A 24835-nucleotide genomic window follows, 5' to 3' on the forward strand; every position below is an offset into this window, starting at 1 on the left:
CCCCCCCCCCGGGCTTACGAATTTTGGCACGAGCACGCTTCCCCTACAGCTTGGTGGCCCCACAGTTTTGGTTGGCTGGCTAGAAGTGTGCTTAGTGTGTGTATCATTGCGCATGTCATGTTCTATGAAAGCTGTGGCCAATGCATGCATCACTGGACTGTGCAGTCAGTGGGCAGGAGGTGGCGTAATGTCATGAGTGTATAAAATAAGCTATAATCTCAAATTTAATGGTGCTGAGCAGTCCTTCATGTTATGAATTCCTCGCGAGGAAGCATTGAAACACTTGGTGCATTTTGATGTGGCCTTACTGAAGCGCAGTTAGAGCACAAGAGCTTGTGCAGACAAGGAATGCATGGAAAAAAATTCGCCAAGGGGACTGTAATGCTTTCGTATTTCCACAGATAAGCGGTCTTGAGTGGCTTTGCCAAATTCTTTAATCTCCCAGAGGTATTGCTTATATATTTTTTCTGGGTGACACTGAAAGGAGCTCTGGGTTTTGCGTGCTGGCAGATTATACGCAGAAAAATAAAGCATGTGCTAGCTGGCTCTTTACATTCTCAACTTACAAAGATGTTAGCAAAGTTACACATGTGATCAAGATGAAACCCATTAATGAAGTCTTATAAAAAAGGTGTGTTGTTGAGCCATAAGTTTTGCAAATGCCAAATATGGCCTTTAAACCTCGAGTGCTTGTTGGAGACGGGAGAGCAAGCTGGGTTATCACTTTTTGATGCTGTCCTCTAAGGATCATAGAAATCTGTGAATGTCTTCAAACACTCCAGCTTCTCTCACTTAATACTTCTTTACCTTTCTGAAAAATAATTTATATGTGTGTACTTCATAAACAGTCCTGATGCATTCAATTACACAAATATTGTGTATATAAAAAAGGACCACTAGGTTTCATTTGTTCCACCACTCCTAAAGCACCCTCAAGACCTCCCAAATGAAAAAAAAGAAAGCTCATAATTAGCTTTGGTATCTGTGTTCTCTCTTTTGCATGTCCTAATACTACTTTTGTGTCATTTGTACAGAATCCGGGCCTTCTATTTCTCCATCAACAGCCAACAGTGAAAATTCACAGCAGGGACGCCTCCAACAAGACCATTTTTGTGACAATGAGGCTGGTAAACTGTTTCGTCTGGAAGCACATGGGAGGGTCTCTACTGGCGAGCATCTGTTTAAGTGTGATTTGTGCTGTAAGAGCTTCTCAAGAAGAGACAACATGAAAAGCCACATGCGCACCCACATGGGCGAGAAGCCATTTCAATGCACTTTATGCCCTAAAAGTTTCTCGTATAAGTCCAGCATGGAATACCACCTATGCACCCACACAGGTGAGAAGCCATTTCAATGTCCTTCATGCCCTCAAAGTTTCTCACATAAGGGCAGCATGAAAGCACACCTGCGCATTCACACTGGTGAGCAGCCATTTCAGTGCACTTCATGCCCTCGGAGCTTCGCAAATAGGTGTCACATGAAAGTCCACCTACGCACCCACACCGGGGAGAAGCCATTTCAATGCCCTTCATGCCCTCGGAGCTTCGCACAAAAGGCCAACCTGAACGTCCACCTGCGCACGCACACAGGCGAGAAGCCATTTCAGTGCCCTTCATGCCTTCACAGCTTCTCGCGAAAGACCAAACTGAAAAGCCACATGCGCATCCACACTGGTGAGAAGCCATTTCAGTGCACTTCATGCCCTCGGAGCTTCGCAGATAGGAGTGACATGAAAGTCCACCTACGTACCCACAAGGGCGAAAAGCCATTTCAATGCACTTTATGCCCTAAAAGTTTCCCGGTTAAGTCCAGGATGGAATACCACCTACGCACCCACACAGGTGAGAAGCCATTTCAATGTCCTTCATGCCCTCAAAGTTTCTCATATAAGTGCACCATGAAAGTACACCTGCGCATTCACACAGGCGAGAAGCCATTTCAATGCCCTTCATGCCCTCGGAGCTTCACAGTAACGAGCCACTTGAAAAGGCACTTGCGCACCCACACAGGTTAGAAGCTCCATGGCAGTATCCTGCCATGGAGCTTCTCGTATAAGTCCAGCATGAAAGACTGCCTGCAAAACCACACAAATTAGAAGCCATTTCAGTGCCCTCTGTGTCTTCAGAGGTTCTCGCAAAAGCCTGACCTGAAAGACCACCTGCACACCCACACAGGAGAGAAGCCATTTGAGTATCCTTCATGCCCTCAAAGCTTCTCGCATAAAGCCAGCATGAAGGAACTCCCATGCAGGCAAGAAGCCATATCATTGCCCTTCATGCTCTCGGAGCTTCTCATGCAAGTCCAACGTGAAGGAACAACTGCACACCCATGCAGACGATGAGCCATTTCGTTGCCCTTCATACACTATGAAATTCTCGCTGAAGAGTGCCGTGAAGCAACAAATGAGCATTCATATAGGTGACTGACCTTACTGTTCTGCCATCTGCTCCAGTTCCTTTGCACTTGCTGATTACTTGAGCAGACATAAGAGGACACAGCACAACAGGCGTTGAACTTAGGAATCTATAGATATGGAGAATGCTACAGGGTGTTCTGCTGCATCATATGGGACAAGTGTCCCTATGTGCTCTTAAAAAGGCCCTACAATGGTTTCTTTGTGTCACCATATTCGCTCTAGATCTATTGTCAGCATGTCATAAGACAAAGAGCAAAAGAAATAATTAATATCGACCCACACAAACACGTCACTCTTAAAGAATTGCAAGATTTACAAAGAAAACAAGTTTGGCTCAACCTCCACTTTGCCATGACTTCATGTTATGACATGGACAAGTAGCAGCAGGGCGTTGGCAAAAGTCGGCACACCACAGTTGCCAAGTCTGCTAAGCCTATTCATGGCGTACCCACGGCCTCTATGATCTAGTGACTGAACGCAGATGGCATACATTTCACAACAGACTAGACAGATGCCATTGTAACCACGCCACCACCTGAAAACAAGCAGCACCTTCGTTCTTTACTCTGCCTCTGCCATTCCTGCCTCTAGTGTCCGTGCTGGCCCATCCCTTGTACAGACCGTATTGTGTGACAACCGGATGTGGGCATTGACAAGTGCCCACCAAAGATCCTTTGATGGCATCAACGCTGTGCCAGTGTCAACAGAGGTCCAACAGAGCAGCATAGTGACACATCTGGCCACCAAAGAAGGAAATGTTTATTGCCAGAAAATGTGACTTTCACTTGAGTGAAACACGGGAAGGCATCCTGAAAATACCCGAGATCTGGTCATCAGCTGGTCACGAACAAATTCACCACAGAAGGCCATACACAGAAATTTGAGCGCATGGAGAAAACAAAGCTAAACTTACGCATGCTCTTCTGACAAATATAAAAACGGATCGGTACAAGTTTATACCTACAGTGATCTTACTGCTATATCTATCCTCCTTGCTACATCTGGCTGGTACTATCAGTGCAAGTAAATCACCCACAGTGTGATAAAACTCCCCAAGAACTTTTTGATAAATGTGGTGTGCTCAGTGCAAGCCATTGCTGGAAATTGCACATTGGGTTTGTCTTATCACTTTAATTATTTGGTCGGCAAATGCACCTTTTAGAAAATCTCTTGAACACCACTGCACACTAAGACAAAAAATGTGCGACAAAAAGGCTTACATGAACAATGTTCTTGTCCAATTTTTTCTCTCTACCATGTCACAGTGAAATCAAGCAAATGTTTTGTTACATCGCTGGTTTTGTAAAGTGAGATTTGTCTGTATTTGCATTGTTGCTATCTAGCAGCTGTAGAATGTGCGATATCTTTATTGGCTGTACATTTGTTAATTTTTCCTACATCTGTGCGACTAATTCTTTTAGTATTGTTTTTTTTTTTTTGCAAACGAACTTTTTCTGTTAGGCTCATATATTTGTTGCCTCTAGATTCTCCTTTGTGTGATGTTGGCTCATCTGATATTGTTCTATTTGTGCTTTTTTTCACAAATAAGTACGTATTTAAAGAGTTTACTTGGCATCAGAGCACAAATAAATGCCTGTGTTTTTTGAGTGTTCATTGTCTGTTCTTGTTAATTTAGTACTGTCGTGACAGCATGTAATGCAGTGATTTTAGCATTTTATCGTATTCAGGGCTCCAGGAGAAGTGATGGCCAGCAGCTAAGTTCAGTGGGGGGGGATGTATAGGCCACGCGCCGACTTGTGAGAGTGAAGATGATGTGCTAGTGCTAGTATGCTCTCAGTATATTGTTTTATGCAAAAATTGCTGAAATACGAGTCTGAGTAGTGCTGCATCAAGCATTGGTGTTTGCTATTTCGCCTTATATTTCAATTTTGTTGCATGTATATATTTTACCAGTGCACCAGTACAAAGGGTTCAATGCTGTTCCTTAAAATGCTCACGAGCGCTACAGGGAAGTCAATCCAATACATGGTATGTTCAGTCTGTGAAAATAAAAACAAGTTTGAAACATTAACGTGTAAACAATCACTCAAGAAAATAAACATGACGTAAGAGGTAATCCAATAAATAAGAATTGCCTTTGAGAACAATGATGGCACAGTGAAAAAGGCCTTATTGCTCCAGCTTTTTTGTGTGCAAGAAAAGATGAAAGCGCATGTGTTCTGTCTCATTTTGTGTATGTCACCTTTTCACATAGAAAATGATGCTGTTTTAGCGTGCCCAACTGCCTTTGCATATCCATTTGTCTGCTCTCACACCATAATATATACAGTTAAAGGCTGTAATAATGCATAGTTTGAATGAACCAACACGAGCTACATGTACTGTGCTGTTGAATGTGGCAATGCAAGTTACGTTCATGCACAGCAGATTCATCTTGATTGTAGGCGAGTTAAAAAAAAAGGTATGTGAATAAATATTTTCTCTTATGAGCTATGCATAAGTGCGCTCACATTTGGACAGGAGCCGACTGCAACTGCCGTGAACAAGAAGACAACTTATACAGCATTTAAAATCTAGGATCTTAATGTGCTAGAGATATTTATTAAAGGGTATTTAAGGTGACTCATATTTAAACACTTCTCTGCTCAGATTAGTAATGCTATGCGTCACATAGTTTTAGAAAATATGCCCTCCCACTGGTTTGCCAAGGTAAGGCTGCTGCCCAGTTGCAAGTATAAATCGCTCTTATGTATAGGGCACACTTGAGCGAAAGGTAGACAGAAATTACTGTGCCACTGAGAATGTACTTGAGGTTTCAACAAAGCAGCAAAAACCTCCTTGGACTGAAGCAAGAGAATTGTGTTTCGAGTCTAGGTGTGCGCAGCTTGCAGTTGCTCATGGATGCTATTTAAGATATTTCACATATTTCAGCTAGTTCTTGGTTTCAGGCAAAAAAAAATATATTAATGTATTCTGCATCATTTCCACCATTACATGCTCAAACCCAGCTTACCACAGGTCTGTTTTCTGATATGCGATTTCTTCATGGAAAACTACCCTTCTAAAAAAAATATTAACAGCAGCTTAACCCCAACCTCTCTTCAGAAAAGCCATCACACTGGTCTTTGAACACTAATTACACAGACTCCTTGCAATGTGATGTTATGCACGTCGGCACCTTTCAAATTAGAGGAAAATTTAATAATGGCAGTATGACGTACACAACAAAAGAAAAGGATAAAACATCACACATGCTGACATCAGTGTTCTTCATTTCAGTATGGATGTTTTTAGCAGTGAATATGTCCTCATTATACCTAGTGTATCACAAAAGCAGAAGGCAAAGGTCTTTGCATTCTAAACTGATAAATGTGCTGTAGTATGTTTCACTGTAATACACTGTGTTTTCCAGAGATAAGCTAAAAGCGGCAAGGGTGAACCTGTCACCTAGGGTCTCGGCTAACTATGGAGGACGTGTGCTGTAGCGAGGCATCTTCTGTATTGCGGTAATGCGTATTGATAGTGACAAGAGCTAAACTGGCATGTATTGCTTTAACCAACAGAACTTGTCAAAACATCATCACACACACATACCCCCTTTTTTCGCTATATGTATACATACAGTTCCTTCCCATGACGGATGTACCAGTTCAAGTTCTCAACTTGTCAATAAACGTCATAGGAATCGCTGTAACAAACACAATTGCACGAAAGGATTGTTTAATTTAATTTTTATTGTAACACTTGAGAACTACACAGAGCCTTATTTGGTATATGTGAGAGAAGTATCGGCCTGTTGCACATGTGGATATCACAAGCTTAATCCAATGTGCAATACACAGACAAAGCAGCTGCTACAACAATAACTGCATTGAGGGCCACACAATACACATGTATTTGAAGTGCAAAATGCAGCGGGAAGCTTCAAAATACGCTCTGTAGCACTGCAAGGTATAACATATATTGTATGTTTACACTAAATGTTCAAAAAGGTAATGCATCGATGTCCCATTTGCCTTCATGTTTATTATCAAGTTCAAGTTTACTAAAGTTTATTATGAGCATATGCACAACAGGAATCTGATGACACACCCGCAGTCGAGGTGGCTGTTCGAGGTGCGCTGGCTTCCTCAATGTAAGAAAAAGAAAGAAATTGGGTGAATATCGACACCAGTGCCACTGCTTCTTGCCTCTGACCTGCACGTGCCTCTGCGACATCATTGCTGGGGGAGTCTGCACAGATGAGCTGGCGTGGCGTAAGTGTCATCTGAGAGAAAGAGTATCGTTTACATGGAGAAGTGGCTGTTGACATTGCCTGTCACTTTCCCTCAAAAGTTTCTTTGGCGGCTAGGGCGATACACCTGCAGTCAAGGTAGCTGTTCTAGGTGTGCTGGCTGCCTAAATGTAAAAAAAAAGAACGAAATTAGATTAATGTCAATGCCGGTGCTATTGCTTTCTGCCTCTTACCTGCATTTGCCTCCACGGCCTCTTGGCTTGCGGAGTCTGCATGAAGGAGCTGCTGTGGCTAGGCGTAGGCATTGCCTAAGCAAAAAGAAAAGGTAATTCAAATGGGGAATTATGGAAATAAATGCAGTTCTTATGTCTGCTTCTTGCACTCTTCCTGCCTAAAAGTTTTGTAACACGGTGTCCAGAATACACCAGCGCTTTGACTGCTTTTGCTTTTTACCTGTAGGTGTTGCTGCGAGATCCTTAGTATGGCTGTGTGCAGCATTGTAACACTGGGTGGAAGCATTTGAAGTGGTAGCCATGAATATAAAGAATCATCCTTGTCTGCATGAATGCTTTCAATTTCTAAATGCAGGGGTAACTATCGCTATTGGTGCAAGGCCCTGCACATCTATGGGGCAAGTGCCATAGCTCGAAACTGAATTTTTCCTTTAGTGTTTCACAAGGCGTCTGAGATGTCCACGTTAGATGTGATCCGTTTCTTTTTATTTATTCCAGTGTGGAGAGAGCATCAATAAATTGTTTATTTTTAAATTTTTGGGTGTCTTTTTTTGTTTGTTTCTGAATTTATCAAGCAGCAGTCTCATGATGCTAAAGTGACTTATGTAATGACAATCGGCTTTTGTTTTGCAGAAAAATTGATTTTCTCACCCATTGTTTGCTATCTCATCGCTCGCATAATTTTGCAGAGTATTCTACCTATATAGACTTGCTTGACCTCCACTAAAGAGTCTTGCATTTTCAAATACCATTCTTTCCTTAAAATCATTCAGCACTTCTCATAATTTTTCTACCTTGGGCTTCTGATACTATCTATTCACCATTCTTGTTTGTAATTTCTGACTAGAAATGTCTTCTTTAATGTAGAACCTAAATTTTGCCTTTGGAGCACACAAAAGGGCTTGCCATTGCATATCTGCATAACAGGGAAACATGTTTCATTAAAAATTTGCAATATCCAATAGAAGAGTGATGAATGCAGCTTGCAGTGTGATTTGACTGAATGAGCCATAAAAGTATAACTAATCTCACTTGGTAAATCAAAGCACATATTAGTGTAATGTAACACATATGTTACACTAACGTAGTGGGTTCTCTTGCTTATACAGCAAAATAATCGGTGCGCGAGAAAAAAAAGTTAGTTTTGCATACCCCTTGTACACATTGATTTAGGGAAAATGAGCTGTCCACATGATCTACCTGTTTTACCTGCGGGTACACTCAACGAAAATGTGTCCCAGCTAGGGTATTTTATATTATGTCAGTATTGCATATATGTGCCTGGTGTCTAAAATAATTGAACTTTGAAAATGCTCGCAAGGATCTGATGTGCATATCTGCAGTTTATCGATATACATATGTAAAAGACTCAGCATCAAGTGCAAGTGAACAGTCCCACAAGCCCGAAGTCGATCATGCAAATAGATTCGCTGCGTGACCAGAAATAATATGCGCCATGAAATGGCAAGCGAAGAAGTGTTGAAAATATTGCACAGTTAATAAAACGCTTACGTTCATGCACTCGATTTCGTCCGTATTAGGCACTTGCCTCTTAATTGTTTGCTTCGTGGCACAGAAATACTCAGCATCAGGCGGTTTTTCTGCTGTGGCCTTTGTAAAAGCATAATTGGGCACAGCTGTTCAAAGTGCAACAATTAAACAGATTCTGTAACTTGCTTGTCGAATTCGCCAGTACGATTCCGGTGCGCTGGTCCGCCTGCCCAGCAATTTCCTACTGTAGGGAAACCTGGAAATAAAAACAACGTTCCGCATGTAAAAAAATTCTCTACTGTGACGCTTCTCAGGCGATTTTGATGCATGACAGACGCTGTCTACTCGCGTCAGATGTTGACGCGCGATCGCATTTGAAACTGTGCGAAACTACTACGCATCTCAAGAAACAGATCCGAAACCGAAATTCGCGTCACCCTTTATTGCATTAATAAAGGGAAAATCAGACATCCACCCATTCGTAGCGATTGCTACAAAGTAAACCCATACGAGTTCCTCGAAAGAAAAGCCTCAGAGTTGAAGAAAAATTTGTCCTTCTTGGTCCGGGACACGAACCCGGAACCACCGCCTTTCCGGGGCAGCCGCTCTACCATCTGAGCTAACCAGGCTTTTTTTTTTCTTCTTTATTGCCGGTCTTCGACGTACACATACGGCATAAACAGATACACTTCATAATGGTGAAAGCAATGACCGTCTTGGGCCCTTGCGAATAGTTAAAAACACTTGATTGCCGCTAGTTCATCCAATATATGCATCCATTCGGGTGTTTCTGCTCTCGTTTTATAAGCTTCACGCAGATATAGCACGCTTTCAATGAAATGCTCTCTCGCAGGATGAATAACAAGCCTCTCATGACGCTCATCCATTCTTGTTTACCGCAGGCTCTGTAAACATTTTGCCATAAACATGTCACATGGCATATCTGCGTTCTCAGTTGGCATGAAGCGTATGCCGTACGGTGTTATCGGTAATTCCTTTTTCAACGTTCTTTGTAGGATGTCCCACAAGAACATTGCATCTGAACAATCAAGAAAGATATGCTCAATCGTCTCTGGTTGTCTGCATATTGAGCAGTTTACAGACCACGGCACAAAGATTCCCCTTTCTCTTAGCCATGGCTTCACTGGAAGCGTTCCACTGTGTAAATGTAAGAAAAATGTTTTTGCGGATGACCGTATCGGCATCCGCGTCACTCGCTTGAGCACATTTATTCCTCTGGTTTCAACGCGGTACATAGAACGATAGACAGGCACAGGCAATAATACATCTTTGTACCTGAGCTAACCAGGCGGCTAGCAGATGGCAGGGCGAAGTCGAATTGCACGAATGCGTACACGCACTTAGCAAGCGCTTTCCGTAAACTTAACGCATCACCTTCATAAAGCCATGAGGTATGCATTAAATGACAAAGCATAAGGTTCCATGTACTTGTTTTCAGCGATTTCAATAGTAACTGCGCTTGACCAGTAGCAACACGGCGGCGCCCTAGCGGGCCGTAGCGGTTCCCAGTTTTTCGGGCCAGCTTTTCCTCTAGAGTTGGTTATACTGACCACGACCTACTGAACTACAGACCCGCACAGATCTCCCTCCTCCAGCACGCCTGGTCTAGTTCGCCCCTTTTGCCGCTAGGGAAAGAACGTATGAGCAGATTGGCGCTAGTCATAACCTGTTCGCTGTCGTCTGCTTCTGCGATCTGTTCAGCGCTTGTCTTGCCATTTCGGCAGGCACAATGCGCTTGTTTTGGCGGTAAATGAATAAATTAACAAATATACAAAAGAAGGCATATTTGCGAATGCTTTGCGTTTGAATAGTGAAACTAGAAGAGGATGAGCGGTGCAAGAAATGTAAACAACGAGCATAGGTGGCCGCTGCAATGCAAGATCAACGGCATAAATTTCCCTTTCCTAGCCTCCTTAAGAGACTGGAAAAAATGTTTAAAAAGATTCATAGGATAATCTAGCTTTATTTAGTTGATTACAGACAGCCTAATGTCGTAGATGACATTATGATTTACTACTGTGTGCCGTAGTGAAAGGAAGATGATCTGGTAAAAGTATCGTAAAACTATTCACTAGTAAGTCCTCCACCCGATCTGTGCAATAGTCTGATCGATTCTGTTTCAAGGGAAGGTGAGCATATCTTGTTTTTAATATCGTTGGATGTCTAGCTCTGTAGAAAGCTTGCAAAAAATTAAGCGATCCCAGTGCTTTAAAACGTGCTGCAGTACGTGCAGGCCTTAAAAATCGTGTCACGGAACTCTTTTCAAACTGTAAAGCTAGCTTTTCCGCGTAGTACGGCGGCAGCATAACGGTGGCGCTGAAGATAAGTACGCAGTGAAGCTGTGTGCGTAATTCACTTTTTGAACTCGTGACGCATTCACGGACAACTTTTAAGAGTTAAAATTAGTAGTAATCGTTCTGTCGTCGAACATTACGGTGGCTTCAAGTTTCTAAAGAGCGCAGACGCGAATTTTACAACGTGTACAATGAAACTGTTGGGTACGTTGCGAACTCTATACACAATGCGATTTATAATAATATCCTTGAAAAAGGCAATAGGAGCGGCTATTTAACGCTATTTTAGAGAGCAGCGGACAACACGCTCCGACATTTTTTACGTTCGGGCAGTCAACTTTTGGAGCCAAGTGACCGATCAAAGCCTTGTGACATCTCTGTCACTGTGTTAGCAAAAATCCTCAACTAGAGAAGCAGTTCGTCGCAACACAACAGCTGCCGTACTACTTACAACGCCGCACAACCGCCCACGGCGTAGCAGACGATGGATGGATGGATGGATGTTATGAGCGTCCCCTTTGGAACGGGGCGGTGGCTTGCGCCACCAAGCTCTTGCTACTATGCTGCCTAATATCCTACCTAGGTTAACCCATGAGAAAAAAAAAACACTATGAACTACCACGTCCAAATTTTCTGATACCCTATTGCGAACTGTGCTTTTGTACGTCTCCGTCCTTTGTCGTTTCCCTACTTTTCTTCCACCAATCCTCCAATCGCCTCTTACTGATGTCTATTGCGGACCTGTTTGCTTTTCCACTGCTTCCGCTGAACCCAAGGGCTTCAAGGAGGCCAGTGGTGCCTAAATCGACCGCTGGATAGATGTCTTCACATTCTAATAAAATATGCTCCGTCGTTTCCCTAGCTTTACCGCAGCAAGCACATGCTTCTTCTTCCTTCTTATATCTCGCTTTATACGTGCGTGTTCTAAGGCATCCCGATCTCGCTTCGAAAAGTAATGAGCTTCCCTTTGAGTTATCATAAATGGTTTCTTTCCTAATTTCGTTTTTTCCCCTTAAGTAGTTACTCATGGCAGGTTTCTTTTCCATTGCCGCCACCCATGAGATTAATTCAGCCTCTCTGACTTTCCGCTTGACCTTCTTTGTTGCTGTGTTGCCCACCCCACAGGCCGCATACTTGCTGGTAAGCTTCCTAGTTCTTTTCCTCCACTGTGAATCAATGTTTTGCCTGTACAGATACCTGAACACTCTCCCAGCCCATTTACTTTCCTCCATATTCCTCAGCCGTTCTTCATACTCAATTTTACTGCGAGCTTCCCTCACTTCAAAACTAGTCCAGCCCATATCCCCTTGCACAGCTTCATTTGTAGTCTTCCCGTGAGCGCCCAATGCGAGGCGACCCACTGACCTTTGGTTCCCGTCGAGTCCTGATTGTACCCCTGATTTAAAGCAAACAACCGCATTTGCAAAAGTAAGTCCTGGAACCATTACCCCTTTCCACATACCTCGGAGGACTTCGTACCTATTGTATCCCCATAGCGCTCTGTGCTTCATTATGGCTGCATTTCTCTTCCCCTTGACTGTTATGGTTTTTTCCTGTGTTTCCATATATCCGTTGCCTTCGTTTATCCATATACCAAGGTATTTATATTCTGTTACCCGAGGTATTTCTTGGCCCTGTATCTCCACTGTCTGTTCACTGTTTTCATTGAATACAATAACACCTGATTTTCTAACACTAAATTTCAAACCTAAATTGTTGCCTTCCTGTCCACAAATATTAGCCAGACGTTGCAAATCACTTTGGTTGTTTGCGAGCAACACGATGTCGTCTGCATAAAATAAACCTGGGAGTTGCTGCTCTATTACTGTACCTGCCTGTTTGTATGAGAGATTAAACCCGATATTACTTCCTTCTAGCGCCCTCTCCATCCTCACCATGTACATCATAAACAGCAGCGGGGATAAAGGGCACCCCTGCCTCAGTCCCTTGTTGATATGAACTTTCTCCGCGCTCCTCATCCCTTCCCATTCAACGCAAACAGTATTTTCTAGGTAAATCTCTCTCAAAAGCTGTATACAATCGTTACCTAAGCCTTCCCCTTCCAGAATATCCCACAAAATGCTGCGGTCTACGTTGTCGTATGCTCCTGTAATGTCCAAAAAGGCCACATACAACGGTCTGCTTTCTGCTTTTGATATTTCAATACACTGAGTAAGAACAAACAAGTTATCATCCAAACGCCTACCTATTCTAAAGCCATTCTGAAGCTCTCCCAAAATGTCATTATTTTCTGCCCATGCTTGAAGCTTTAATTTGATTGCCTGCATTGCTAGCCTGTATATTACCGATGTAATGGTCAACGGTCTATACGAGTGAATTCTGTCTTTCTCCCCCTTACCTTTATAAATTAAATTCATTCTACTTTGTCGCCAACTGTCTGGTATTCGTCTATCTTTTAAAGTTTTTTCAACTGCTTTCATGAGAGCTTCCTTACTTTTTGGTCCCAGTTCATTTATCAGCCTAACGGGAACCTCGTCTAGCCCTGTGGCTGTGCGCTTAGGAATTTTCTCTTCCGCTTTCTTCCAGTTTAAATTTGTAAGCACTAGCTCCTTTCCCCCTTGGGTCTCTTTCATGCACTTTTTCTCTTCAAATACAACCTCGTCCTTGCCTTGGAAAGATTCGGCTGTTACTTTTTGGATGTAATTTATTGCTGCTTCTCCTTCCAGTCTGTTTTCATCTTCGTCTAGGATATGTTGTTGTATTGTTGTTGATTTCCTGCCTAATAATTTTATGTGATTCCAAAATATTCTAGGTGCGGCCTTCTTTTTCTCACGTATTTCTGACAACCAACTCTCACTTTCACCTTTTAATTTTGCTTGCACCAGTATTTGAACCATAGACTTTTTCTCCCGGTATATTTCCCATTTACCGGTTACTTCATCCTGTGGCAACTGCGCCTTCTTTGCCTGCCTGTGCTCTCGAGATGCTTTCTGTCTTTCGGCGATCGCTTCTCGTATCTCCTTGTTCCACCAGCTTTTCGGTTTCTTTTTTCCTTTCCATTGAACGTGTTGTTTCTCTTTCCGTATTTCTGTCGTTACTACACTTAGAAGCTCACCATATTCCCACCCCTTACCTGGCGACTTGCCAATTTCTTCCTCCACTCTAGTGACTATATTTGCTATTTGTTCAGCGTTCAAATTTGGGCTGGCCATTTTGCTTTCGTTGCTCTCTTTCCCAACTACATATCCCATTTTCAAAATGATGCGTTTATGGTCACTCCCTATGCTGCTAAACCCTTCCTCATCGATGACCATTTCTCTCAACTTATCCTGAATTCCTTCTGTCATCAGACAGTAATCAATGGTCGATTGCCGGTTTCCCACTTCCCACGTGATCTGTCCTTCACACTTAGGCCCTGTATTCACGATCACGAGGTTATGTTGCTCGCAAAGGTCTAGCATTAACTTCCCGTTATTGTCGGTATAGCCGTCTAAATCCTCTATGTGGGCATTCATGTCACCTAATAGGACTATCTCAGCACCATTCCCGAAACCCCTAATATCAGCGCTTATGCATTCTACTAATTCTTTATTCTTCTCTGTGCAATTTATTCCGGTCCACAAATACGTAACTCCAAGCCAAGTTTCTTTCCCACTCATTGTACCTGATAACCAAAGATGCTCTTGACATTGTGAATTTACTCTTTTCCATTTGGCTCCCTGATGGATGAGCATTCCGACTCCCCCTCCCTTTCTTTCCGACTTAGTTCTGTTGCACCCTTCCCATACATAATTCTCAATAAGTGGCGGCTCTTCTGAGTCTCTAAGGTGCGTTTCTGTAACCGCATATACCCCTATTTGTTCTCTATGTAACTGCTCCTCAATCTCTGCCCACTTTTTCTTTCTTCTGCCGCCCTGCATGTTTATGTAGCCTATTGCATGGCGAGCTCTTGTTCTTGCTTTCCTCCTTTTCCTCTTATCGACGGCGATGCTCTTCTGCTGTTCCCCTAGGGGACCTTCTTTATTACTACCTACTCTGACCTCCCGAGCGCCCGCGGGCCCCCTAAAAAAGCAACAGCGCGACCCCCAAGTCGCCACCCACGAAACACGCAAGCAGCTATTTGATGTCTAAAAGATGTCTTCAACGGCTAATTCAAAAGCCTAGTAGCTGTCTTGATCAAGACATTTTGTAGCCATGGACGTCTAGAAGTACTTCAGTTAGCCCTGCTAACGTTACGCTAAAAGTTGGCTAATGGACAGCTTGACAAGAACAACTGAAGACTTTTATTAGACATTCCCTCAAATTTTTGCGGCAGCTCTTACAGTAACACGACGTTTCCCCACAGTTACAATTTATTTTAAACGAGGCATGGACATCAGAAAAAAAAAAGTTTATATTGTCGGATAGAGTGATGCAGAGGTAGTTTTTCCAGATGTGAAACATGGGAATAGTGTAGTACAGCCTCATTGGTAAATTTGTGCTTTTTAATTAGACCAATCAATTGAATGCCACCTGTCAGAATTATTTTGCAAATCAAACAAGATCTGTATTGTATGCTGATATACTTCCAATGTTCACTCATTGACCTAAACAAGAACATCTCTGCGTAAAACACACCATTATTGACAAAACTTCGCCCTGCTGGGTCTCCACCAAATTGAAATAGTTTCTAGCAAAGAAAAATTTTGTCAGTGATGCTGCAGTTCAGGCAAAAATTATATCCTGGTTTCAGCTACAGGGGGCACAATAGCCTTACACCAGTATACGAAACAGAACACTGTGCTGCAATGAGTTAAGAAATAAAGGATAGTACACATCTGGAAAAACACCCTGCGAACCACTCTAACTAGCAATATAAATATATTTTTTCTGATGTCCATGCTTCATTTAAAAGTAAATTGTAACTTACTTTCCGGGTGCCTCTTGTAAGGTAACGCCAAATGCTTGCACAGCATCACGCAGAAATAATGGCCAGTTCTTCGGCATACCATCCATTAGTGAATTCCTTGTATGTTGGCATGTTACAAGATACTGAAAGATAAATCATAATATGGTGTTATTTTTTTTTTCATAAATTGTATGATGAGCTTTTCATGCATAAAAGGTGATTGCAAGCTAAAATGCAGCAAGGCATCAACTTCACACCATGTCACATACTCATACTTTATTACCTAATAGATTAGAAAAGATGCAGAAAGTGTAATTAAGAAGAGTGACAAATAGCAGCAAAGGTGATCATGGATAAATCTTGAAGATGATTGCCGCCGCTGCCAGAGTAGGCCAGCCTTCGTAGGAGAGCACTTGCTGCCCACAAAAGCTTGCTGTCACAGGCCACCCGTGACGGTTCTTGTAGACATAGGAAAGCAATACCTGCACAGAACAGGAAAAAAAGGGCAAGGGAGGAAATGGGAATGTTGAAATTGGAACTTCAATTAGCAATATGTGCTACGTAAGAAGTTTGGCTCACATTAAAAATAAATTTAAGCATTCCTTTCTCTTAAATTACGGTTATCTTAAGGTATGTATGCGATGATGTTTAAAATGACTAGTATATTTCCTATCATGAGAAGCCAACAAACACTGACACCAAGGACAACATAGGGGAAATTACTTGTGCTTAATAAATTAAATAAACGATAAATTAATGGAAATTAAAGTGGATGAAAAAACACCTTGCCGCAGGTGGGAACTGAACCCACAACCTTCGCATTTCGCGTGCTATGCTCTACCAATTGAGCTACAGCGGCGTCGTTTTCCCATCCACTTTCTTGGGTATTTATGTGTCCTAGTAGAACACTGGGAGTGTTAGCCAGCACCCCAACACAGAGGCCTTGTTCCTGGCATATAGTCATTAAGTTGCATAGCAGAGTCAAGGTCAGCCTTTAAATTATTGTATGGTGTTTTGTGGCTAAAAAGTCACTTATCAACCTGTCAAACAAGTCTGAGAAGCTTCCTGCAAAATATAATCAGTTTAAAACAGTAATTCACTCTGCAGGTAAATGACGCACTAACTTAATTAAAAAGTTAAATAGTGTTTTATATTGTTGAACTAAAAGCAAGTTTGGCATTTTGCGCTGCCTAGCTGTTGCCTTTCTTTCAAACTTAAACATGACACAGTACAGAGTAAGCAGGTAGCATGCAAAGGAGGACTGGTGATAAAGTAGTGTTCCAAAGTAACACTCCTAGCTGGATCAATCACTTTTGTTGATATATTTTCAAGTGACCATAATTGGCTTCGGGCAATACCTCACACAAATGATGCAACACCTTGGATGATGCTTCATACAAAGTTGAAAGTATCTCATGATGTGATCAAACGATAACATTGCCCGCTGACTTGGAAGTGTTAACATGCTGTTTGCGTGAGAAAGTGCGAAGTGATTCGTATAGGTGGCAAATTATCAGTGTATCTATACTCTCAGGTAATTCTGAGCATCTATGCTGACTTGCAACTGAGAAGCTACTGCACACAAAAAGGTGTATTCAAGTAATGGTCCATGCAGAATAATTGCCCACCTAGTGAAGAGGCAAATGTGGCAGGCTAATGGGCCAGGGCAAATAGATTGATAAATTCTGATAACACATCCAATGATATTATTGAAATAGGTGATAAAAAACAGCACAGGTAAAATTGCAGTCATGACAAAATTTTAAAAGCACCTCTGCAAACTGCTGGAACCCTCAGCATCATGCCTGTTCTACACACACATATGTTGCAGCGCAATCTATATCTCAGACGCAGGCGCATCCACAGATCACTTTGTGATCTCCTCACAATAAGGTTAAAAAACAGTCTGGCACAAGCTACTTGATGCGATTCATTTTGCAAGCACCAGCCAAGTGCTCATGGTGGTAGAACAAAATTGAAGTTTGTCCTTGTATGGAAGCCTTGGCCCATGTTTTATCAATTCTAGCGGCAAAGCACACCTTTTACAGCACACATAAATCTTAAATAAGACTGCTTGCTGATGCTGTACAGTAAGTTCCTGTAAAGAAACTAAATCACACAGAAAACATTTAGAATACCAAACTAATCAAATACTGGCTTGAATACATTTGTGCATTAGGGAAGCAAGGTGTAATGTACACTGTTGTAGAAAATTTTTAATCATGTATGGAATACTTCTATGACACAGCAGAGTTAATTTGTGAGTTCTTACATAGCAATGGCTACCTACAGGTAAATTTTGTAAGGCTTAGGGGGAAACCAATTATTAGTAGAACTGTGTATGTACACTGGCACTGAGAAATTGGTTATAATAGTGGCAGCTTATAATGGACCAGAGCTAAAAGATGGCCGTTGGTGAGACACCAACTAGCTATTTTACCACGAAGCGCTCCCTGGCCTTAACCCACATAAAAAGCACTGGGAGGACCAGAGAGGGTACAGTACATTGGCTTACACTGATCATGATGAGGTCCCGCCATCCAGCTAGCGCCAAGGTACAAGAAGGATGTCCAGCCGTCTATAGAGTGAAAGGGACAAAATAAGATAGCATCAAGTCAGTTGAAAGGCAGATTTGCAATTACACATAAGGTGACCCAGTCACAGTCATTCATAAATAAATGCCAAGCTGTCGTGATTTCACTCCCAGATGAAGCACCTACTAGGTTAAAGGTTTTGCTGCTTATTTAGAACAAAACAAGTGAAATTTGTACATCAGCAGACGATTTAATTTGGAATTGTATAGATGAAGTAAACATTGCAGTTATATTTTTTGTTTTGCTATAAAGTGGGATAGCTACAAACTGCATAGTCACTGACACACGCGCGCACACGTAAGTACAAAAGGACACAAAATAAGGCGAGTTCAGTCTGGTTCAGCATTGCAGCCAGCGCGTCATCTTCGAATGCACTCCTTTCGGTTGGCTCGTGCTACGTTAACCACAGGCTAACAAGCAGGGCAAAGTTCTGACTGTTGTTGCGGAAGTCGTGGAGCGCGGTAGTGCTGAACGGCTGAACACAAGCAGAACCCTCGTATAAAAGTAATGACGAAAGCTCGCAGGGCAGAAGAGCCCATATATCAAGAATTGCCGCGGGTAACACCTAAATATATTCACATTGTTGACGAAAAACGAAGCGCAATGTATTTCACTTACCGGAAAAAGTGTTATCCGAACGTGCGACGTACAAAGACGCACCGAGACACGAAGGCGGCGAACGCAGATCCCGCCATTGTGGTAGTAAGCCGTCGGCGAAAACACGCAATACAGCCGATGTCACGAAGCACTGATGCAAAACACACGGCAAACAGCATCAGCACAGCTAAATGACTCCAGTTAATATCCAGTATAAATGTACAGAACGGCTTGAACAACTGGCATAACGAACCCACGACCGAGACATTGCGGGCAGGAGTGGCCGTTTTTTTCAAACTTCCTGCCTCCCAGTGTTTCCAGCACAGAATGAGATGTCCGACAAATTTGGATTGTGCCGCCGAAGTGGTCGCAGCGCGGTGGCTCTGTGACACCGCTGTGCAACACCGGCATTTCGCTCCTGCTGCTGCGCGAGCATAGAATGGTTTCCAGGCGTTGTGTGCGCGCCCTGTATGGAAAACAATAACACGCCCTTGATTGTTGAAGTTCTGGTGTGAAATTATTTAATATTAAAGCCAATTAACTTATGTTGCTTCGAACGAGTTCGATTTGTCTGAGGCGTCTTTTATTCGCTAACGTCGACGGCCGACGGTAACCGCACATTTAACACGTCGTTTGGCATTGTATGCACTTTTAGACAAAAAGATCTAGAAAAGTTCTTGAGTTAGACATTCTGAATGCGTTTACCAAAACAGACTCTAGTGACACCCGTAGTGGGTTTTGCCGCAGATAGAATATATGCTAGCATATTCCAAGTGCTGAGGTTATGTTTAGAAGAAATTCTATTTTCAGTCTTATCATAGACCAAGACGTCTATAGCCGTTTGTAGCCATTTCAAGAAGTTTTTAAGAGGTTTTGTGTTTCGTGGGCAGCCCACTTCTCGTGCTAGCCTGTAATTGAAGTGGATCCCATCTCGTTTAAAACCACCACAACTTCTCACTTCCCTGTTTACTTCGACAACCTCGAAGCCTTTCTCTCGGCTCATTTTCCATATTGCCTCATTGGCAGCCATTACGGCTCTTTGTACGTGACTGTCACGCACAGGGACCTCCGGCACCGTGCACACCACGATCTGCACCTGAGGGGATAGCTCGCGCAAGTCATCCACCCCCTTCGCCAAGCGCTGGGCTAGTCCTGGCCCTTTCCTGTTCAGGACGTCATTTAGCCCACCTGCTGCTACGACAAGGTTGCGCACGTGGGCATTTTCCGTGAGCTTTTCTTTTGCTCGCTCCATGACAGAACCCAGTGTCTGCCCTGGAAATGTCCCTACCGCCACTCTTTTGTCGCCTTTCACCCTCTCCACAATTGCTTTTGAGCACCCAGCCATGTTTGAGTCGCCAGCGATGATCACCCTTTCACTCTCTCCTACCTCTCCCTGCTCTCCCTGACGAACAGGTTATGAAAGCGCCACCTACGGCCGTCGGTTGAACGAAAGTTGGCGCAAGCTGCTCCCATAGAAGCCGGATATCTGTGCAGGTCTGGAGCATAGAGTTAGTAGTATAGTAACTCTATGGTCTGGAGTTCCAGTAGGTCGTGATCAGTAACTCTCGTGATACTGACTCTATGAGTTCGCCAGTCAACAGAATGCCAATCCGAAGCCTGTACTTCCCATCATTCTCATGACAACCGTGATTCCCATGATGTGCCCATGATGGTTGAACGATCGCAGCGCCACATTTTCCTCATATGAAACTCTATGGCTGAACCATAGCCTCCTTTATTTGGCTGAACCATAGAGTTTTCTTGTAGGAAACTCTATGGGCTAAACTTTTATCTATCAACGGTTTAGCTTCTATTTCTTTTCGTTCAAAATTCAAAATGCTCTAGCTTTACCGCTGCAAGCACATGCTTATTCTTCGTTACTGTTGTTGTTGTACCTGGCTGCCCTGTTGGCCCTGTCCTGCAGTCAGACAATAGGTGTTCTGTGGTACCACCAAGGTCGTGGTACCACCACCACAGAACACCTATCCCACCACCATTGTGGAAGGTACAGTTTCCTTTCTCCAATGTGCTAACGCAACGCATCTGTAAGAGTAAAGCAGTATGGAGATGCTTTGGGTGAGAGTACTTCTACGAGTTTTGTACGATGGTATTGTACGATTACCTGTTCATTTGCTGACACTTGTCAGAAAGATTGCGAATTCGTGCTGTTTAAGACGGTCTCAAAATGCGAGCTAGCGCGCAACAGTTGCCGGCGTGTCGCATAAGCCGCAGATCCACCTATTCGTGCCTTCGATAAGCACTGCTGCAGTTCCTTTGCGCTGTCCGTAGTTGAGACAATAGAGTGTCACTGTTAGCAATGTGCAACACGCGTGTGTTAAGTAGGGATGTAGAAAAAGGTGGCACCTCCTACGTGCCAACACATACATATGCGCTGATAGTGCTGCAAATGCTGTTTCGTGTGGCTCTTTCTTATCCCCCTTTATTCTAACGTTCTCTGTGCTGTAACAGGACTGCAGTAACTCCAATTATTTTTTGCAGGCCTCACAAACGCGGTGAGCCTAGCTGGAAGTATCGCTGCCAAAATGGTATGCCACTCCCCTTCCGTCGTCGTCGGACAGGTTGAGGTTGGCACGCAGTGCAGCTTCCCTCTGTCTGACAAGTCTGTTGGGTGCTCCTTCAGGGCAGGCAGTGAGTCGAGGAGCGTGCAGACTACGGAGACTGTGGATCAGTCAAGCGCCACCACAGGTGGGCAGTGACCGGCACTTCTCTTGCATTTGCTTGTTTGAGTGAGTTTGTGGTAAATAGCCAAGTTTGCCTACTTGGTACGAGTTGCTCAAGTGTGTATGACATTATGCTGCCGAGGACCTATTAGTTGGTTTGTGATTCTTGTCTGCATTCTGATTGGGGGCAAAACGCAAAAATACTGCTCTATTGAGCACACTGAAACACCTTAGGTGGTAGAGCTTAATCCAGAGCCCTATTGCATGGTGTTGTTGTAGCCCTTACGATGATGTTAAACCGTGTGAGTCTCTTAGTTATGCCTAAGCCGGTGTATTAGTGTAAAAACGGGAATAAATATCAATGCAGAATGTAAGTTGACCCCTGTGTTTGCGGTAAATTAAATTCAAACAAAATTCTTTGATGCAGTTAACTACATAGTTTGTTTTATCAATATGCTCATTCACTGAGAGAGGTGAGAACCACACTGGAACTGTCGGGATTCTCGTTCTGAGACAGCTTTAAGTCACAACATTCCCGCAGCACATTACCAAGCAATACTAGGCATGCGCAGCACTGCCATCAGGTAATGAGCAGCAAGTATTAGGCATCTGAGGTGCACGCCAGCTATCACTTCAGCCGACCTGTAGGTCTTTTCTGGTGACTGCTGGGCATAGTCGTTTTGATCCTCTGCATTCGATGGCAGCTTCAGTTTTTTTTAACAGTGTTTTCAGACTGCAGTGGTCTATGTGGCCTCTTCTGTACCACAAGTTTATCTCAGAGGACATTTGTTGTTTTGCAGTACTCTTGTTACAATGTGCTAAAAACCTCATCTGCGTTTGTCGATGTGAAAGGTGAAGCTTTTTCACTTTGAGAAGCGAGACACTAGTGAGGAAACTGAAATGCCTTTGCAATGAATTCAATCTGCATTCATCAGTAGAACTCATGCACAGTGCTCACAGAGAAATCCCGCCACAATGTCTTCACATTCACTGTCAACAGGGTAGCCGTTGAGCATCAATGTTTCCAGTTAAAATCGACATTTACACTGTTTCTAATTGTGTTCATAGAAACCGTGCGGTGCACTGCCGCAATACTGCTGTACACTTCCACCTATGTTGTCGCATTGTTTGCAAATGCAATAATGAAGTCAAACCTGGAGGTGATATTTTTGCACTCGTAGCTATATTAAGATGCTTGCAAAGTTGGCGTGTTGGCCACAGGGACAACAGAAATGATGACTCTCTATTTTGACTACTACAAACAGGAAAACTTCCTTATTTTGATTCACAGTATAGATGGCAAACAGAGGAAGCATGTGCTAAAGGAATTTTCCAACACCTAACCCAGGCCCAGCCTCTCCTTGATTATTCAATTGCATGCTGTTGGAGCATAAGATTTGCGAAATGGCTTACATAATCTTTACTAGCACTACGTAAAATTCGTATCTGTTCTTTGTCACAGCGTAAAAATAATAAATTCGCTGACTGATTTTTCGAACTCTGCCATGGTGCCACAACACGCTCTATAGGGTCAACGTGTAACAACTACCAAAGTGTTTAATGTTTCATACTGTTGTCGTTCGATTTTCCAGACTCTCTGAATCGCAACTCAAAGGCTACCGAAAATGCAAACAACATCCTAGAACTGTTGCAGCGCAACATACAAAGGAAGAAACAAGCCGAGCCGGCCAGATAAAGGAACAGAGTGCTGACTTCCAACTGCTTTATTGCAATGTGCACCGGGCTATACAGGGACACGTAGGAATTCACTGTTGCGACTGCGGATGTAAACCGAATTTTTATCAGTGTGAAGTACTAAAAAAGCACCGATCACAACTTACGTGGGAGACAATTGAAGCTGATCTCATAGCAAGGGTAGGCAGCATGTGCATTAGCGCGCCATTTTTGTCCCTATTTTCACAGGAAGCAAGATTTCTTGATTAGTTTAACCTTGCATGACGAAATTACGCCTTCTGTGACCCATAATGGTGTAGCCTTCTATCAGTGTGACGTTTTGTGAGGTATTGTGATGACTTGTCCTGATTCTTTCTTGTAGGTATATATTTCATGCAACTCGCTAATAAACCATTTGGAAGTCAGCGCTCTGTTCCTTTATCTGGCCGGCTCGGCTTGTTTCTTCCTTTGTATGCTGCGCTGTACCAGTTCTGGAATGCAATACCAACTCACCCAATCCTCAACCCTAGCAAACAACATCGCCATCATTTTGTTTTTCTGCCACATCAAACTTGCGTTGCACGTACCTCGCATGCCAGTTCAGAACTACCATTTCCGTTACAATCTCTATAGCAGGCACCACTTGCTGCAGCTTTCCACAAGGCTTCATGCCGTCATTGCTGTCAGCGCCTGTCAGTTGCATATGGTGACTTGTACTATTCGTATTGCCTCTGATGTACACAGTGGTTTGCTTTAGATGCATTCTGCAATGCTAGGCTCAGCCGCTTTAACAACCAATTCTCTGTAGTGGCTTCATTGGCAGCTACTACCAATGGTGCTGACACCATCTTCGTCATCCGCTTCCAGCTTGGCAAAAACATCGAAGTGAGGCAAATATAGGAGACTGACAATGAAAAAGGCCACCGTTATCAGGCAAGTGCAAAGTGGCCAATTGCAAGCGGATACTTCATAGGAGTTTGAAATGTCGAAGCAGACAATATCAGACTAGCAAAAAAAGGTGAAGATTTTAGAAGCTGGTCAAGTAATCTGGTGCATCGTGACGGAAGAATGTTGGCCAAGGTGGTCCACCGTAGCCTTCAGGAAGCTATTCGGATGTGGCTGAAAGCCATGATCACCAAGCAAGTGCCCGTGTCCATGACATTTTAAGTCATAAGGCAGAAATATTGGCGCTTCACACAAACAATGCGGTTTTTAAATTTAGTGATGTCTGAATCCAAAATGTCAATGTCCAAGATTGACAATGGCCCATCTTTGACACTGACCCCAATGTTCACCCAAACTGCACTGTTCTCAATCGAGCCACTTATTTATTTTAAGCACAATAAATTATTCCAGCCACTGTTCGTGCTGCAAGATGTGAGAAACCTTGTCTGACTCAGTCATGTGTGCGTCGACTTTGCGGCACAGAGCCATGACGTCCTGAATGTACGTGACATAAAGCTCTGTTGACGTCTGCACATGGCCGGAAAGCGTCTTCTCCGGGGCAAGTTGTCGACCGTAAGGGTTGCCGAACAAGTCTCGGAGATTTGGCTTAAGTGTATCCCAACTGGTGAGCTCATCTCCGTGTGTCCGAAATCAAACTCGAGGTGTGCCACCAAGGTAAATGTCTACGTTGGCGAGCATGATAATAGGGTCCCACCGGTTATTGTGGCTGACGTGTTCGTACAGGCTGATCCAGTCCTCGACATATTCTCCATCTTTGCCCGAGAATACGCCAGGATCACGGGGAGAGTGATGTAGGTCGTCGAAGTGGCAGCAGGTGTCGGAGC

The 24835-nt window shown here is 43.3% G+C and overlaps 2 protein-coding genes and 2 long non-coding RNA genes across 8 annotated transcripts in view; 2 read left to right on the forward strand and 2 right to left on the reverse strand.

Moving 5' to 3' along the window:
* Positions 1-24835, forward strand: part of LOC139048914 (gastrula zinc finger protein XlCGF57.1-like) — a 74905-nt gene that overhangs the window by 21667 nt on the left and 28403 nt on the right. The window contains exon 3 of one of the 3 annotated variants that reach the window (XM_070523863.1): positions 1035-4030. The exons of the other annotated variants lie outside the window; for them this stretch is intronic. Within the exon in view, the coding sequence (XP_070379964.1) occupies positions 1035-2014 (980 nt within the window). The 3' untranslated portion in view covers positions 2015-4030. Of the gene's footprint in view, positions 1-1034; positions 4031-24835 lie in introns of those variants that run through there. 3 annotated transcript variants of the gene reach the window in all.
* On the reverse strand, positions 4179-10080 carry LOC135913746 (uncharacterized). Its single transcript, XR_010568101.2, has 4 exons — positions 9632-10080; positions 8357-8591; positions 6845-6919; positions 4179-6775 (listed from the first exon to the last, which is right to left on the reverse strand). It is a non-coding gene; the product is annotated as an uncharacterized lncRNA (long non-coding RNA).
* Positions 11661-24835, forward strand: part of LOC139046743 (gastrula zinc finger protein XlCGF57.1-like) — a 65239-nt gene continuing 52064 nt past the window's right edge. Inside the window, exons 1-2 of one of the 3 annotated variants that reach the window (XM_070523859.1) lie at positions 11661-11790; positions 21190-21396. In XM_070523859.1, coding sequence (XP_070379960.1) covers positions 21234-21396 — 163 coding nt within the window. In that variant the 5' untranslated portion in view covers positions 11661-11790; positions 21190-21233. Of the gene's footprint in view, positions 11791-20225; positions 20767-21189; positions 21397-24835 lie in introns of those variants that run through there. The other 2 variants (XM_070523858.1, XM_070523856.1) reach the window with 2 other exon arrangements.
* On the reverse strand, positions 15691-18955 carry LOC135913701 (uncharacterized). Its single transcript, XR_010568096.2, has 3 exons — positions 18712-18955; positions 18015-18077; positions 15691-15981 (listed from the first exon to the last, which is right to left on the reverse strand). It is a non-coding gene; the product is annotated as an uncharacterized lncRNA (long non-coding RNA).

The sequence above is a fragment of the Dermacentor albipictus genome, chromosome 8 (genome assembly GCF_038994185.2).
Source record: "Dermacentor albipictus isolate Rhodes 1998 colony chromosome 8, USDA_Dalb.pri_finalv2, whole genome shotgun sequence".
In the NCBI taxonomy this organism is placed as follows: domain Eukaryota; kingdom Metazoa; phylum Arthropoda; class Arachnida; order Ixodida; family Ixodidae; genus Dermacentor; species Dermacentor albipictus.